General features: G+C 42.9%; 1 protein-coding gene across 1 annotated transcript in view; it reads left to right on the top strand.

Moving 5' to 3' along the window:
- Positions 1-6,205: 6,205 nt before the first annotated feature.
- The window catches only part of LOC118326929 (voltage-dependent T-type calcium channel subunit alpha-1H-like), a 28,366-nt gene continuing 20,833 nt past the window's right edge, over positions 6,206-13,738 (top strand). Inside the window, exons 1-8 of the mRNA XM_035660095.1 lie at positions 6,206-6,244; positions 6,422-6,555; positions 6,934-7,031; positions 8,234-8,393; positions 10,139-10,451; positions 10,589-10,681; positions 10,769-11,360; positions 13,133-13,506. Of these exons, the coding sequence (XP_035515988.1) occupies positions 6,206-6,244; positions 6,422-6,555; positions 6,934-7,031; positions 8,234-8,393; positions 10,139-10,451; positions 10,589-10,681; positions 10,769-11,360; positions 13,133-13,506 (1,803 nt within the window). The remainder of the gene's footprint in view (positions 6,245-6,421; positions 6,556-6,933; positions 7,032-8,233; positions 8,394-10,138; positions 10,452-10,588; positions 10,682-10,768; positions 11,361-13,132; positions 13,507-13,738) is intronic.

Here is a 13,738-nt window from a genome sequence, read left to right as displayed (position 1 = left end):
AAGTGGGAGAGCTATGGGCAACAGATGATGAATAAAACAACTGACAAACGGGGGAATGAGCGCAAAAAAAAAGACAAAGAAAGGACCAAAAGCCTGTTAATCAGTGTGGGTGGCAGGGTGAAACGTTGATAGACGAAAGGGACAGACTTGCAAAACTCCACATGACCACAGACTGTCAGAAGTACGAGAGACAAAGAATGCTGTTTAAGGGTGAGGCGGGGGACTATATTGTGGTATTTGCAGAATGCAGAAAATGGTTTGGAGCAGGTTGAAACTCAGCTCAGGGAGGGATGAAGCAATACGAGCGGCATTTCTTCAGCTGTCTGACTCGCAGATGCTGATGAGCCAAGGCGCCTGGTAACCACAACACACACAGCTTCCATGCCGATACCGTAAATCCACACATTAGGCACACCTGCTCGCTCGTGCTCACGCTCACAGGTGTGCACGTACACACACTTACACATTTATAACTATGCAGCGTGTATGTTGCAGTGGGACCACCTCTGCAGTAAGAGCAATCCTCCCTTCTCCAGGCTTCTGCTTTCCCCTATTTTTTTCCCTCCCATATTTCTCTGCTCCCTCTCACCCTTTGTTCACCCTCTCTTCTCTCATTTCCCCTTTCTCTGTGTTCCTCTCCTCTTTCCCCTTTCATCCCTCTTATTCTGCAGACCCCCCTTTTCCTACCCTTCCCTTCTCTCTTTCCTATGTCTCTCTCTCTCTCTCTCTCTCTCTCTCTCCATTGCTCCCTCTAGAAGCAGGTGATGTAGAAGGGTGCTCAGCAGTATCTGACTATCAGGCCTGACTCTGTGAGAGGAATGATAATCACTGTGCTGCACTGCAGAGAGAGAAAGAAGAGAGGGAGCAAGGGAGAGACAGGGAGAGAGAAGAGGGAGGGAAAGGGGGCATGAGGTAGAGGGAAAGGGGGGCAAGTGCGGCAGTAGGAAAGAGGGGGCAAAATAAAGCGGGGAGTGTGTGTGTGGGGGGGTGATAGGAAGACAACGATGGATAGGAGGAGGTCTTACTCAAAGTAGGGTGAGCTGTCAGAATCATTTCAGCCAATTAACATGACTCCAGCAGGTGTTTCCATGGTTACCAGCTGTCTCACTCATTGGAGGTGGAGCCAGAGAACTTGACAACTTGACAGTAACTTAACTTGGCCCCTCTTCGTTTCAGACACACCCCTCGTCTCTCTTGCACACGCTGCACATGACGGACTTTGAGCTTAAGTAGGTTATGTTTAACCAAGTCTGTGTGTATGGATTCCAGAGTGTGTGTCCAAACAGCAAAGAGCATGAGGAAATTAGTGAGCAGGTTGCTCATTCATACGCAGTAGTTCACATTTGAGGATTCCCACCCAGACTGCATATTTATTAGTTATTGCCACTTTCTATGCAAGGTACCCTTTATAGGGTTTATAAGTTGTAACTAATGGCTTTATTAATTGGTAATTAATCATTTATCAGTGTAATATAGATTAGTCATCTAACATTATACTTGCTTTGCTTACAAGAAAGTAAGCGAGACAAACCTGTGACCTTTTATTAATGACTTACTAACATTTGTAACTGCACTCAAATGTAATGCGGTTCATGAGTTTATCTCTTTCTTAAATCCTGTCTGCAATTGTAAATGTGAGTAAATCAGTTTTATTCCAATGTATTCTAATATTGTGTCAGCGTCACAAAAAAACAGAAAATGTATTAAAAAACATTACAAAAAACAAAAACAACCAGATAATTCAAAGTAAAGAACAAAAACCTTCCCTGGGGTTTCCCTGTATTAGATTTTTTTTTAATAGAAACGCAGCTTGATAAACCTTTTAACGTTATACTGAGAGCTTAGTTTTTCCATAACACAGAAATCATATGTTTTCCATTTAGACATTTGGTCGTAAACCAAAGTAGCAGTGATAACAGTTCATACTGTGAGTGACGTGAATGTGTGTGCCAAATTTCAAAGCTGTTTTTTTTTTGCCTTTATTGGATGGGCCAGTATAGTGCCAGACAGGAAACAAAGAGGGAGAGAGAGGTGTATGACATGCAACACAGGTCCTCGGCTGGAATCCAACCAGGGATGGCCATGTGCCACAACTATTTGTCAATCAAAACAGAAAATGTGAACCTCATAATAGTGCTAGAGAAAAAGTCAGAGGATCACCAGAGTCATTCATGGATATATGTACCAAATATCATGGCAACCTGTCCAGTACTTGTTGAAATATTTCAGACTGGACCAAAGTGGTCGACCAGTCAACTGACATCTCCAGCCATAGAGCAGTGCAGCTAAAAAAATATACCAAGTTAAGAAGTCATTAATGAGGACTCACAGGTTTCTCACTATGTAATAGGTCAGGAGATCTGCAATTATAAATGTTATTAAGTCGTTAGAAAAGGGATTTTACAGAAAACCATCAAGTAGTAAGCTGCAAGTAAATGTTAATAAGCTGTTGATAAATGGGTTTTGGTCCACATTCTCTGCTGAGCTTTTGCAGAAGTTAAGTGGTCAAAGGATCCACTGGACAGGTGGATGAACTTAAGAGTTAGTTAAAATGTCAGAGCAAGTGTCAAGCTAGAGGAGGATATTACACCACCATAAGAGATTTTTACAACCTGGCAGCCCAAAAGTTGTTCTTCTTAATGGTTTGTAACTGATATATAAAGTTATAAGTTACAACTTCTGACCTTTTATAAAGGGTGCTATATGACACAGTGGTACCACACTGGAAAATATCAAACCTTCTCAAGCATGCATGAAGAAAAAATAAATAATTCTGGCCACGTCCTGAGTGTGTCCAGTCAGCCTGTGTGTCCCTCTGGTATGATGCTTTTAAGTTAATGAATGTTGAATATGAAAATGTTTCCTCATGCTGGCCTTAGCATGCGTATCCCAGCCAAGGGTGGAGGATGATGCCAGAAAGATCGGGGTGATGTAATCTGATTTGATTTATAATGTCTGCCTGACCTTTATTACCTGTGTTGGCACTCGAGGAGAGGGAGTTTAAGAGGCGGGAGAGCATGGGATACAGGGAGGAGGACGGGGGAGGTTGTGGTTCTTGGAGCGGGAGGAAGAATGAGAAGATGAGAGTAATTAGAAAGAGAAGACAAATCGTGGAGGCCACGTAACATTTTCAGTTGTTTACACTTATAAAGTTTGAATCATCAGGGTCTTAACCTCTCTCATTCTTCTGCTCAGCTGTTTTTTTTTTTACTAAGGCATTAAGCCATTTTTTTTTCACCTCATCTAATTGCCCCCTCCTTTTTCCTCCTTCACCTCTCCCTTGCCGTATCTATATCTCCATCTCTCACCTCTGCCTCTCCATCTCTCTGGCAATTTTAATTATTAAGTGTAGTTGTAGTTTATCTGTTGGCTGAGACTCAGGTTTCTGACAGAGAGACTAAAGCTCTACCCAAGGGCAGTCATATGTGGAGATGAAACAGACGCGGGGAGGGCGCCGAGCAAAAAGCAGTTTGGAGAGAAAGGACAGTGTATGTGCACGAGAGGGAATGGGAGAGGCAAAAAATATATGCGAGAAATGATACGGAATGAAGATGGGAAATTATACCACACTATATAAAGGAAGAGGGGGAGACAGAGAGCAGGAGGAGCAGAGCAAAGAGAAAGATAATTGGGCCAAAGAGAGGGGGGAAAAGGCTGTAGAGGAAAATGAGAGATAATATAGGAAAAGGTTGGATGTGAGGGGAGATAAAGGAAAAGCAACGGAGAGAGAGACAGAGGAGAGGACGTTCCCCCTGTGTTTCATCACTGATGTTGAATGATGGGCCAACCGTGGAAATACTCCCATCTCATCCATCACTCACACCTTGACCCTGCCCCATCCCTTGTTTAACTATGTATGCGTGTGTGTGTGTGTGTGTGTATCTCTTGTGTGTGTGTCTGTGTGTGAGTGTGTGTTTTATAGAGACACAGAGTTATTTAAGCTGCTGTAACTTATACAGATGGAGCAGGATTAAAATGACCCTCCTCAGCACTAGGGAAAGGAAGGATGCTTCAGCAAGAGTTGTGCTGAAGGACACCATTTTCTATTGTGTGTGTGTGTATGTGTTTATGTTTGTGTTTGTGTTTGTGTGTGTGTATTAATTGTGTTCCAGTCCAGACAGGATGCAAGCGGATTGTGAAACTCAGAAGTCAGTTCCCACGGTGAGATGGGGGTTCCCATGGCAACCACAGCAAAGGGAGGACACTGGATTACCCTCTCTCTCTCCACCTCTCCTCTCCTCTCTCTCTCCCCCTCTCTTCTCTCTCTCTCTCTCTCTTTCTCTCTCTCTCTCTCTCCCACCTCTCTCTCTCTCTTTCTCTGTCTCAAGGGTGATAAAGGATTGTACTCTCATTAATTTTTCCGCCCTCTCGAGAGCAAAGTGTCCGGGAAGGGGACTCTGGGTGTGAGCGTGTGTGTGCGTGCACATGTGTCTATGTGTACGTGTCCATGTGCATGCTCCGGGCTTTGTTATGCATGCGTCCTTGGCTCTTGAATACATCCCTGTCACCCATTCAGCAGTTTTCACGTTTGCGCGCAAATGTGAGTGTGTATGTGCGTGTCTGTGTTTGTATGAAGCAAACACAATTTTTCCTTTAACTTTCTACTTCAGACTGTTTTCCCTTTTAAACCTCCCCGCTTTTCACTTCTGAGACGTGCTCCGTCTTCCAGTTTGACAGCTAGCAAGCAACACAGATGCACAAATACACACTATACGCAAATTTACACTTAAACTGACTTCAGACGTCTCAGCGGCTGTTTCATGGTAGCTGTCTTGCTTTTGTAGTTGTGAATATTAAATATGTCAAAATGTCCTGTCACAAGTTGTGCTTGTAAATTAAAGTTGATATATTTAAGCTTATTATCCCAAGTTTCTGCCCTTATAAACATTTTTTTTAGGTTAGTACATTCAGTTCTGTGCTTGCGAATTCAATTTTACAAGCTGCGAGGCACAAAATTCACACATGGACTGTGTGTGTGTGTGTGTGTGCTTAAATAGATATTTTGTAACTTCACTTTGGTAATGTTTTGTACACTGCAAGATAGACATGGCTGGACCTTTATTGTCTACCAGTCAGTTTCCTCAGGGTTTCCTCTGGGTTGCTAACAACATTACCATTGGGTGGATACAGATGGTGACAAATGAAAGGAAAATCCTGAATAAATGAACGGAGAAATAATGAATGCAGATGACTCAACATGGGGCACTAGGGGTCACTGAATGGTTTGATGAGAATGAAAACTATGAATCATTTCCTCTGTTCTTTACAGTCACCAGATCTCAATGGGATTTTTCTGGTGCCTTAACACCTTACTGAGACAGTTTATGTTGGATATCACTATGTTAAGATATCACCAATTTGTAATTCTATTAGTCGAATCTTAACACTCAGTCAACTCCATAAAATCTAGAAAAACATGGACGCAGCATATATCATCCACTGATTTCTGATGGTACATTTACAGCCTAAACTCGTTTACTAAGTACCAACATCTTGACAGGTACTAGAGCCAGATAATTCTTTCATTTGGGCAAAGGAGAGGACAGATAGGTGGAGGTGAAGTGGGACCATAGACTGTATAAAATATGGTCATCTTGGGAGTTCCTGACTCTGCTGGCTCCCAGCTAAAATTCAAAAATGGAGAAAGACATGGAGCGTGGGTGGAGCTGAGGCAGCCTGAATGAAGCCAGTGGTGATGGCTCCCACTTGTCACTCAACGTGGGCGCATCCTAATTATACATATCTTTATCTTCGATATAATTAAAACAGTACAGTTGTCGTGAACTGGAAAATTAGCTATAGAGACCAAAACCTTTAAAAAAAAATTCTATTCTGTTTCATTTGAATAGTGCCAAATCATAGCAGAAGGTATCTCAAAGAAAGAGAAAGAGCTGTAAACATGTTTACTTGTGTTATAAAGTTGGACATGGGTGTTTATGACTCAATTTTGCAGCCAACCTCAAGTGGCGGTTCAAGAAACTGCAGTTTTTGGCTCTTAGCTGCTTGAATGCGACGTGCTATGCAACCAGCCATCTACTGGGCTTGTTCTAATTGGCTGAGACTCTGTCATGAAATGTACCAATGTTGAATATCATTATTGTAATCAATGTTCAAACTCTGCTGTGGTTTCGACCCTTAACCTTGTGTCACATGGTTTGAGCGTGTGAGCATTTTGGCCATCCTGCTGAACTGTGTGACTCTAGGGATGTTCCAGCCCTGTGACCACACCTCCTTCCTGCTGCAGGTAACACACACATTCACACACTCACAATCTGAAATTACAAACTAATTATGTTCAGCTGTGAGACTTTATTATCAAGGGTTTGAAAAGTTTTTGCTTTAATTTTTCCCCCACTTAATCAGTTTACACTAATCCTTGGGGTGTGTGTGTGTGTGTGTTTGTGTGTGTGTCTGTGTGCAGGCTCTGGATGATGGGATCTTTGTGTTTTTTGCCGGGGAAATGGTGGTGAAGATGGTGGCTCTCGGGGTCATAGGTCAGAGCGGTTACCTAGGAGACACATGGAACCGATTGGACTTCTTCATTGTTATAGTGGGGTGAGTGTTTGACAGACGCACACACCCACATGCACACGCACACACGCGCATCTGACATTAAATATGAGCCAAAAGTGTGTGTGTATGTGTGAGTTTTGTGTAAAGCTTAGACACTTGTTTAATGCCAGTGAAATGTCAAGCGTGTGAGTGCGCGTGCCTCAACGTAAGTGTGTGTGTGTGTGTGTGACAGCTCCGTAGAATGACAATGGCATCATTCAGTCCTGAGAGACAGGGACCTCGGTGATTGGTAGTTAAAAGGCTATGTATCCCAGAGACAGTGCACTACGTTCTGCTGGATTCCCTGTAGATGTTCAGGGTTTGCCAAGGTCAGGCTGATCAGGATGCCAGTGACACAGCGGTGGCTTTCCCTCTCCACAGAATGCTGGAGTACTCACTTGATGGACACAACGTCAGCCTATCAGCTATCAGGACCGTCCGGGTTCTCCGCCCACTGCGAGCCATCAACAGAGTTCCCAGTAAGTTTTTCTCCTTTTTCTTCCATAAACACTGCACTCAGAAAGTTTTAGTTTTTTGTTGTCTTTTAGTGTTTTGGCACTGTGCTCAAACACATTAGATTTTAAATTAAAATTGACTGTGAGGTTAAAGTGCTGACTTTAGAAATTGTTTAGTGTGTTCACATCCAATTTGGGTGAACGGTATACGACTCTCCTGACTTTAGGACAATGCAGCAGGTCAGAGATTGTAAAGAGAGAAGAGAGAAGGCAACTAAGGACATTTTTACGGTCAAATCGTGTAACGTTTTTGACTGGACAAGTTGCTGACATGCAACTCAACTCATTGTGTGTTTGACTTGCTGAAGACAAGACTGAAGGCAAAAAGCCCCCAAAACAAGCTAGATGTGAAGATGACTGTAGTACCAGAGTGGCAGAGCATCAGCAGGAAAGACAATAAGTGTAATAAGATGAGTTCTGTGGGTTGAAGACTTCAGAAAGCCACTGAATGAACTAAATATTAAACATGATGACTGTGCAGTGTGCAAGACTTCTTTCAGGTTATGTTAACTTGTCCAATCAACTTTCTGTTCCCTATAATTGGTGGACCGTGTATAAAATTGAATGCAATTCCTGCACTGTTCACCACACCCTGAGCTGAAAGTCAGCAACCTCATTAGTCACAGCCAAGACAATGAAAAATGTGTCACAGTCCTTGTACTCTCTGACTGCACTGTAAATTCACTTCAACTCTCCAGCTATTAACAACAGCAGCTTTCCTTGTGATATACGCATGTGTAAACATGGACCGTGAACAAAGTCATGGAAATCATTGTGATGCTTGTGTTGTTCTTAACAGCTTGGCACACAAACCGGCCAGCCAACCTAACATTTTTTTACTACACTCTGTGACCTTGGCACAGCTCAGACTGAGTTCTCATAAAATTGGAGAGCATGTTTGAAGTAGCCAAGTGTAGAAACAGTAAGGAGGACGGTTTTCTTCTTCAACATAGTGGAGTGGTGGCCAATTATCAGTGTTTGAACTCTAATTATTTGCCATTCAATTAATTGCACTGCTCCAGTTTTGTGCAGAATACATTAAGAGATGTCTCCTTCAGCGCTTCCTGTGACTGATATTTTGCTAAAGTTTAGGCTGCATATCTTTGCTAGTCTGTAGTGTCAAGTGTGCAATTGCCTATAGTGTTTGTGCTTGTGTGTGTTGGTAGGTATGCGTATCCTGGTGACCCTCCTCCTAGATACGCTTCCCATGCTGGGCAACGTGCTGGCACTGTGCTTCTTTGTCTTCTTCATCTTCGGTATCGTTGGTGTGCAGCTGTGGGCAGGGCTACTGAGGAATCGTTGTTTCATGGGAGAGGATGTCAAGATGTAAGTTAGTATAATAACCGGCAGTTGTCACAACAGTGGGATGCACTGACCTCATTACTCTCAAAAGTTTGCTCACCACTGATTAGCTTCTGTCACCCAGCTATTATTTCTAAGAGTGGATCAATATCACAGATAGTCTGATCTGGTTTCTCCTCTAATCAGCTCCCATCTGGGAGAAAGTAAATGTGTAAATGTGTCTCCTGCTGGAACCTCCATCATTAGAGATCACAAATCAAGGGTTTAAGAAGGCTAAGTGAATTGTGTTTGTCATTATTCAAGGACCCTCAGTGGCTTTCTCAGCACAAACCCTCAGTGTTTCACTGTCACTCCTGTTCCCTCCTACATGATCCTTCCTGCCATGTTCAATCACTGTCTAACTGACATCGTCACACCATCACTCTCACTCCCACTCTCACTCACATGTTCACAAACACGATCATATGATATCACATAACATCAGATAACATCATGTTCACCTCATGGCCTCACATCTGCTCAACCGTCCCGCTTAGATAATAATCCCTGACAGTGGTATTGTGGTTACTAGCCAGCCTCTGTTGTCATATTGGAGAACTAAGAACAGTTTGTATGGACTGCAAGAAATCATTATGTCAAAAACAGACAAAACAGAACCCATCAGCGCTGACAAAAGGTGATGAACGGACTTGAAAAGCAAAATTCTTTTATTTTTTAACGTTTTATTATTTAATTTTATCACTGAACCAGGAGTGATTTCTATCATACTACAGCTGTATCAGGAAAGGCAATGTCATATTGGCTCTTGCCTTAATCATTCATGGTCATGTTACCTACCTAATCCTTTAGACTAGATTTTATTTTCAGATGGCAATTTGGATTTTTTTCTGCTTCACAAACAAAATGACCTTTTCTAATAAGAAGTGAGGAAGCAGTGCTCCTCTGTGACCCCTCTTTACAGCACAGATGATTGATTGCTTATCTCGCCTCTGCACCCTCCCTCTCTCTTTTCTTTTTTTCCCTTCATCTGTGTTTCTCTGTCTGTTTCTTCATTTCCCAGTACCCTTGTGTGTTTCATACTGCGTTCCTTTCTGGGTTTACTTTCTCAGAAAATAGACCTTTTGCACAAACAAAAGGTTGACAAAACGATTTATCTTCCCAAGAATTGTCCAAACTTTACTTGAAATTGTGCTGTTGGTGTTATAGGCCCTTTTGTAGTTTATAGTGTAAGGCTGGCAATATTCTATATTTTTATAATTGTCAATAAATTCCATTAAAGGACCAGAATCAAACGAATTGATTCATATAACAAATTGTTTGTGTAGCCAAAGCCGGATACAGCTTATTCCTGTGTGCCATAGAGCTCCAGACTATTAAAAAAAAGCCACACCATCACCGGTTGAAATGTTCCTCCAATTAAATGAACATGGGCACTGCAGTTTATTTTGAGTCAGTCTCACATACACGGCCATGTTGTTCACCAGCACACCAAATGTCTATTAATCCTTGGCTGAAATAGTCCCCAACAAATGCAATATTTACTCCTGTCCGAGTGCCACAGACAGGAAAAAGAAGTAGGAAAGTACTGAGAAACAGATTCAAGCATCGTTGCTTTCTGTCTTTTCAGGGGATTTGTTGACGATAAGGAAACAAGTTGTGTTTGGCTCCTCAGTTCGATTCAGTTAATGCATTTTAGGTAATAATTTTTTTACATGTGTAATAAATAAAATATTTTTTTTTTTCATTCACCTTATAACCTTCTTCTCCAGGAAATATAACATTTCCTTCCTGAGTGGCTACTATCGGCCAGATGGGACTGATGACCACCCTTTCATCTGCTCAACGGAAAGAGATAACGGGATGCTTCGTTGCTCTGATGTGCCTCGCCGCCGTGTGGCCGGGACTTCCTGCTTCCTTGGTGCTGAGGAGGCCCGTCCAGAGATGGGACCTAGTATAGATGAACCAGTGTCATGTGTAAACTGGTACCAGTTTTACAATGAGTGTCGAGCCGGGGAAATAAACCCACACAAAGGAGCTATTAACTTTGATAACATTGGATATGCATGGATCGCCATTTTTCAGGTAAATGTTTGATGGGTTTGTAGACAGGGAAACACCTTGATGAATGAATGATACACACACTACTGACGCACACTATGCACACTACACAGCACACTTTACTGTGAATACTCTGGGTCTGCGTGTGTGCTTTCATACAGGTAATTACCCTAGAAGGTTGGGTAGACATCATGTACTACGTTATGGATGCACATTCTTTCTACAACTTCATCTACTTCATCTTCCTCATTATAGTAAGTACACACACACACATACAGTTAGATGACATGTACTGTACAGTGTGTTACAACAGTGTCTAATGTTTGTGTTGTCGTAATCAGGTGGGCTCCTTCTTCATGATCAACCTGTGCCTGGTTGTCATAGCAACCCAGTTTTCTGAAACAAAGCAGAGAGAACACGCCTTAATGAAATCGGAGCAGCGCGCCCGGCAGCTCCACCAATCAGCTTCCACACTGGCCAGCGACAGCCAACCGGGAAGCTGCTACGAGGAGATCATCCGCTACGTGGCGCACCTGGGTCGCAAGGCGTGGCGACGACTGTCTCGCTTCTTCACTCAGACACACACATACTTTCACTGCGTGTGCGTGTGCCAGAAAGACAGATGCGGTAGAGCTGCCAGAGGGGGCGGAGCTGGGGAAATGAATGGACTTGCTCACCGGCACTCAGGCCACGCGCCCAACGACCTGTCACACCTTCATCAGCTTTATCATCACCATCACCAGCATCATCACCAGCATCATCACCAGCATCATCACCCTCAGTCTGAGCCTACTGTCAGTAATGGAGGAAATGGCTTTAATTACCCCTTCATATCGCCCCTCTTCAGTCACTTGGATGCAAAGGGCCAGGACCAAAAGAGGCTGGTTGCCGCGGAGACGGTCAACAGACTACCGCAGCTAGTGGTGGATCATGGTGAGAACAAAGGGGTGTGTGTGAATCTGAGTGCTCCCAAGGTCAAAGCTTGTCTACCTGGGCATTACAGTTGTGGAGGCACAGATCTGGAGGGCCTTGGCAGAAACTAGCATTGGGTCCCCTGTATTCGAGCAACATTAGCAGGTTGAGTTTGTCAGAGAGATTTAGGTAACTTTTCTATATTTCTTTTAATTTTTTATTTTAAGAAATAATCGTTCAGGGTCAGGACTAAATAACTAATTGTGCTATGAAAAATATTTTTATGGAGAGAGTCATTTATATATAATGATATAATTTGTAAATCTCTCTGTCTTGAGACTCACCTGATTCCATACATTTAGACCTGCACATCACACACACTTTTTTTTTTTTTGGTGCTCAAAGCAAGAAGAGTCAAGAGTCTGCAGAATATTGACAAACTTTTGGTCATAGACCTTAAACAGGCCTACATATAAAAATGAATGCAAGAACACTGTGGTGTATTTACACCAGGCAATTAGCCCCAAGGCAACACATCTGGGTATGCCTTACATAAGCTTATACTTGGGGTATTGTAGTCCCATGGCATCTGTAGACCAAAACGATTGAGAATAATACACACATTTACAACACTGTTCACAGTTGCTACATGGGCAGTTCCTCAAAGAATCATACAATACATTTTCAAAAAACCTGAACAGCAGCGTGTCCTGTCAAAGACGATGTCAGTTAGTCTGGATAAACCACAGAAAATACTGAAAACTGTCAAAAATGGCTCCCACTGAGTCCTTAAGGATTTTAAGGTGTTGATTTCCCAGATGTGAAGGGTTTCAAGGGGTACTCCATAAAATTGGACTTACATAAAATTGATTTAAAAATAGATGGTAAAAATCAAAGCAGCAGATGCAAAGACATCTTGACTTTTAATCTCTTGTCTGAGTAATGCTCCAAAAAACAACACCATCAAATTCCACACCCTCAGTTAAAAATTCTCCTACCCGAAGCCAAAATAACCCTGATGACATCATCGGGGGCTGTTTCAGATCCTCCAGTCTCAGAGGATGTACAACTGTTTTCACAGATTCCCGATGATAAGTAAACTGACATTTTAATACAATTTAGTTATGAATTCTAATTGTAGCTGGGACAAACTGAGTAGAAATCATTCAGTATGCTGTTACATGCACGAGGGATCCTGGGCCAAAACTCTGAAAATCACAGCTCTAGATAAGTGTATTTCTTTGCGTGTTTAGTGCAGAGCCATTTTCAGCAAAGTTTCCTTGCAGCCCACATTATCTATAGACACACACCACAGAACGACTAGATTGGATTTACTATATCAGTCTCCAGTGAAACACAAATTTGTTGTAATTGTGATGACAAGTGAACTGCTCATGCTAGATTAGTGTTTGTTGTTATGTCATTGGAGCATTCCTCCCGAGCTGCTAGCTAATGAATTCCACTGAAATCTTACTCCCGCTTCACTCCACGCCCCTTCCCCCCAACACACACAAGCACACACACGCACACACACTCACACACACATACACACAGACACATACATCTCTGTTCTAATAAAAGAACTCCCCCTCTGCACAAAAGCATCCCAACTGCACAGTAGCTTCCATATTATTGAATTTTTTGTCTCCCAGAAATGAAATGAAGGTGCTCTCCTTTACCAGGCAGAGAATATATTGAATGACAGAATGTGGAACACACAGAATCTGTTTGCTCTGCCCATGTATGATTTTTGTGGCCCGTGTCTATATCACCTCCTCCCTCTGTCTGTGCAGGTGGATGCGCTGGGCATCCTGCGTTACCGTTGCCAGGTGAAGTCCCAGGAGAGTCCTCAGTATGCCCGTACTGCATCTACTACAACCAACTTAGTGACAACGAAAATCTTAATGAGCAGACTGAAGACCAGCATCATGGGTACAACTCATGCCATGGCAACAGCCCGTGTCACAGTAACAGCCCATGCCATTGTAGCAGCCCATGCGGCGGTGATGCACAGGTGTCTGAGCCAAGGAAAAGGCTGTGGGAGCATTGCTGGGCGGGACTCCGAACTAAACTGGATCTCATTGTTGGCAGCAGATACTTCAACAGAGGAATCATGATTGCCATCCTTATTAACACACTGTCGATGGGCATAGAGTACCATGAACAGGTATGTTTGTGTGTGTATTCGTGTAGGAGGCGGCATGTTTGTGTGTGCACGTGCATAGCTAAGTGCGTGCCTCTTGCAGATTGTATGAGACTACCGTTTGATTGAAAATGGATGTGCTAATCACTGTGTGTGGTGGAGTCAATGAACTTACCCTCCAATCAACACTTACAGCACCAAGCATATGGGATCACAACGTGTGTGTGGGTGCGTGTATCTGTGTATGTGTGTGTGT

The sequence above is a fragment of the Morone saxatilis genome, unplaced genomic scaffold, assembly GCF_004916995.1.
Source record: "Morone saxatilis isolate NCDOM2014 unplaced genomic scaffold, NCSU_SB_2.0 Contig17, whole genome shotgun sequence".
NCBI lineage: Eukaryota > Metazoa > Chordata > Actinopteri > Moronidae > Morone > Morone saxatilis.
The sequence above is the reverse complement of the archived record's forward strand: the minus strand, read 5'-3'. Positions and strand labels throughout refer to the sequence as shown.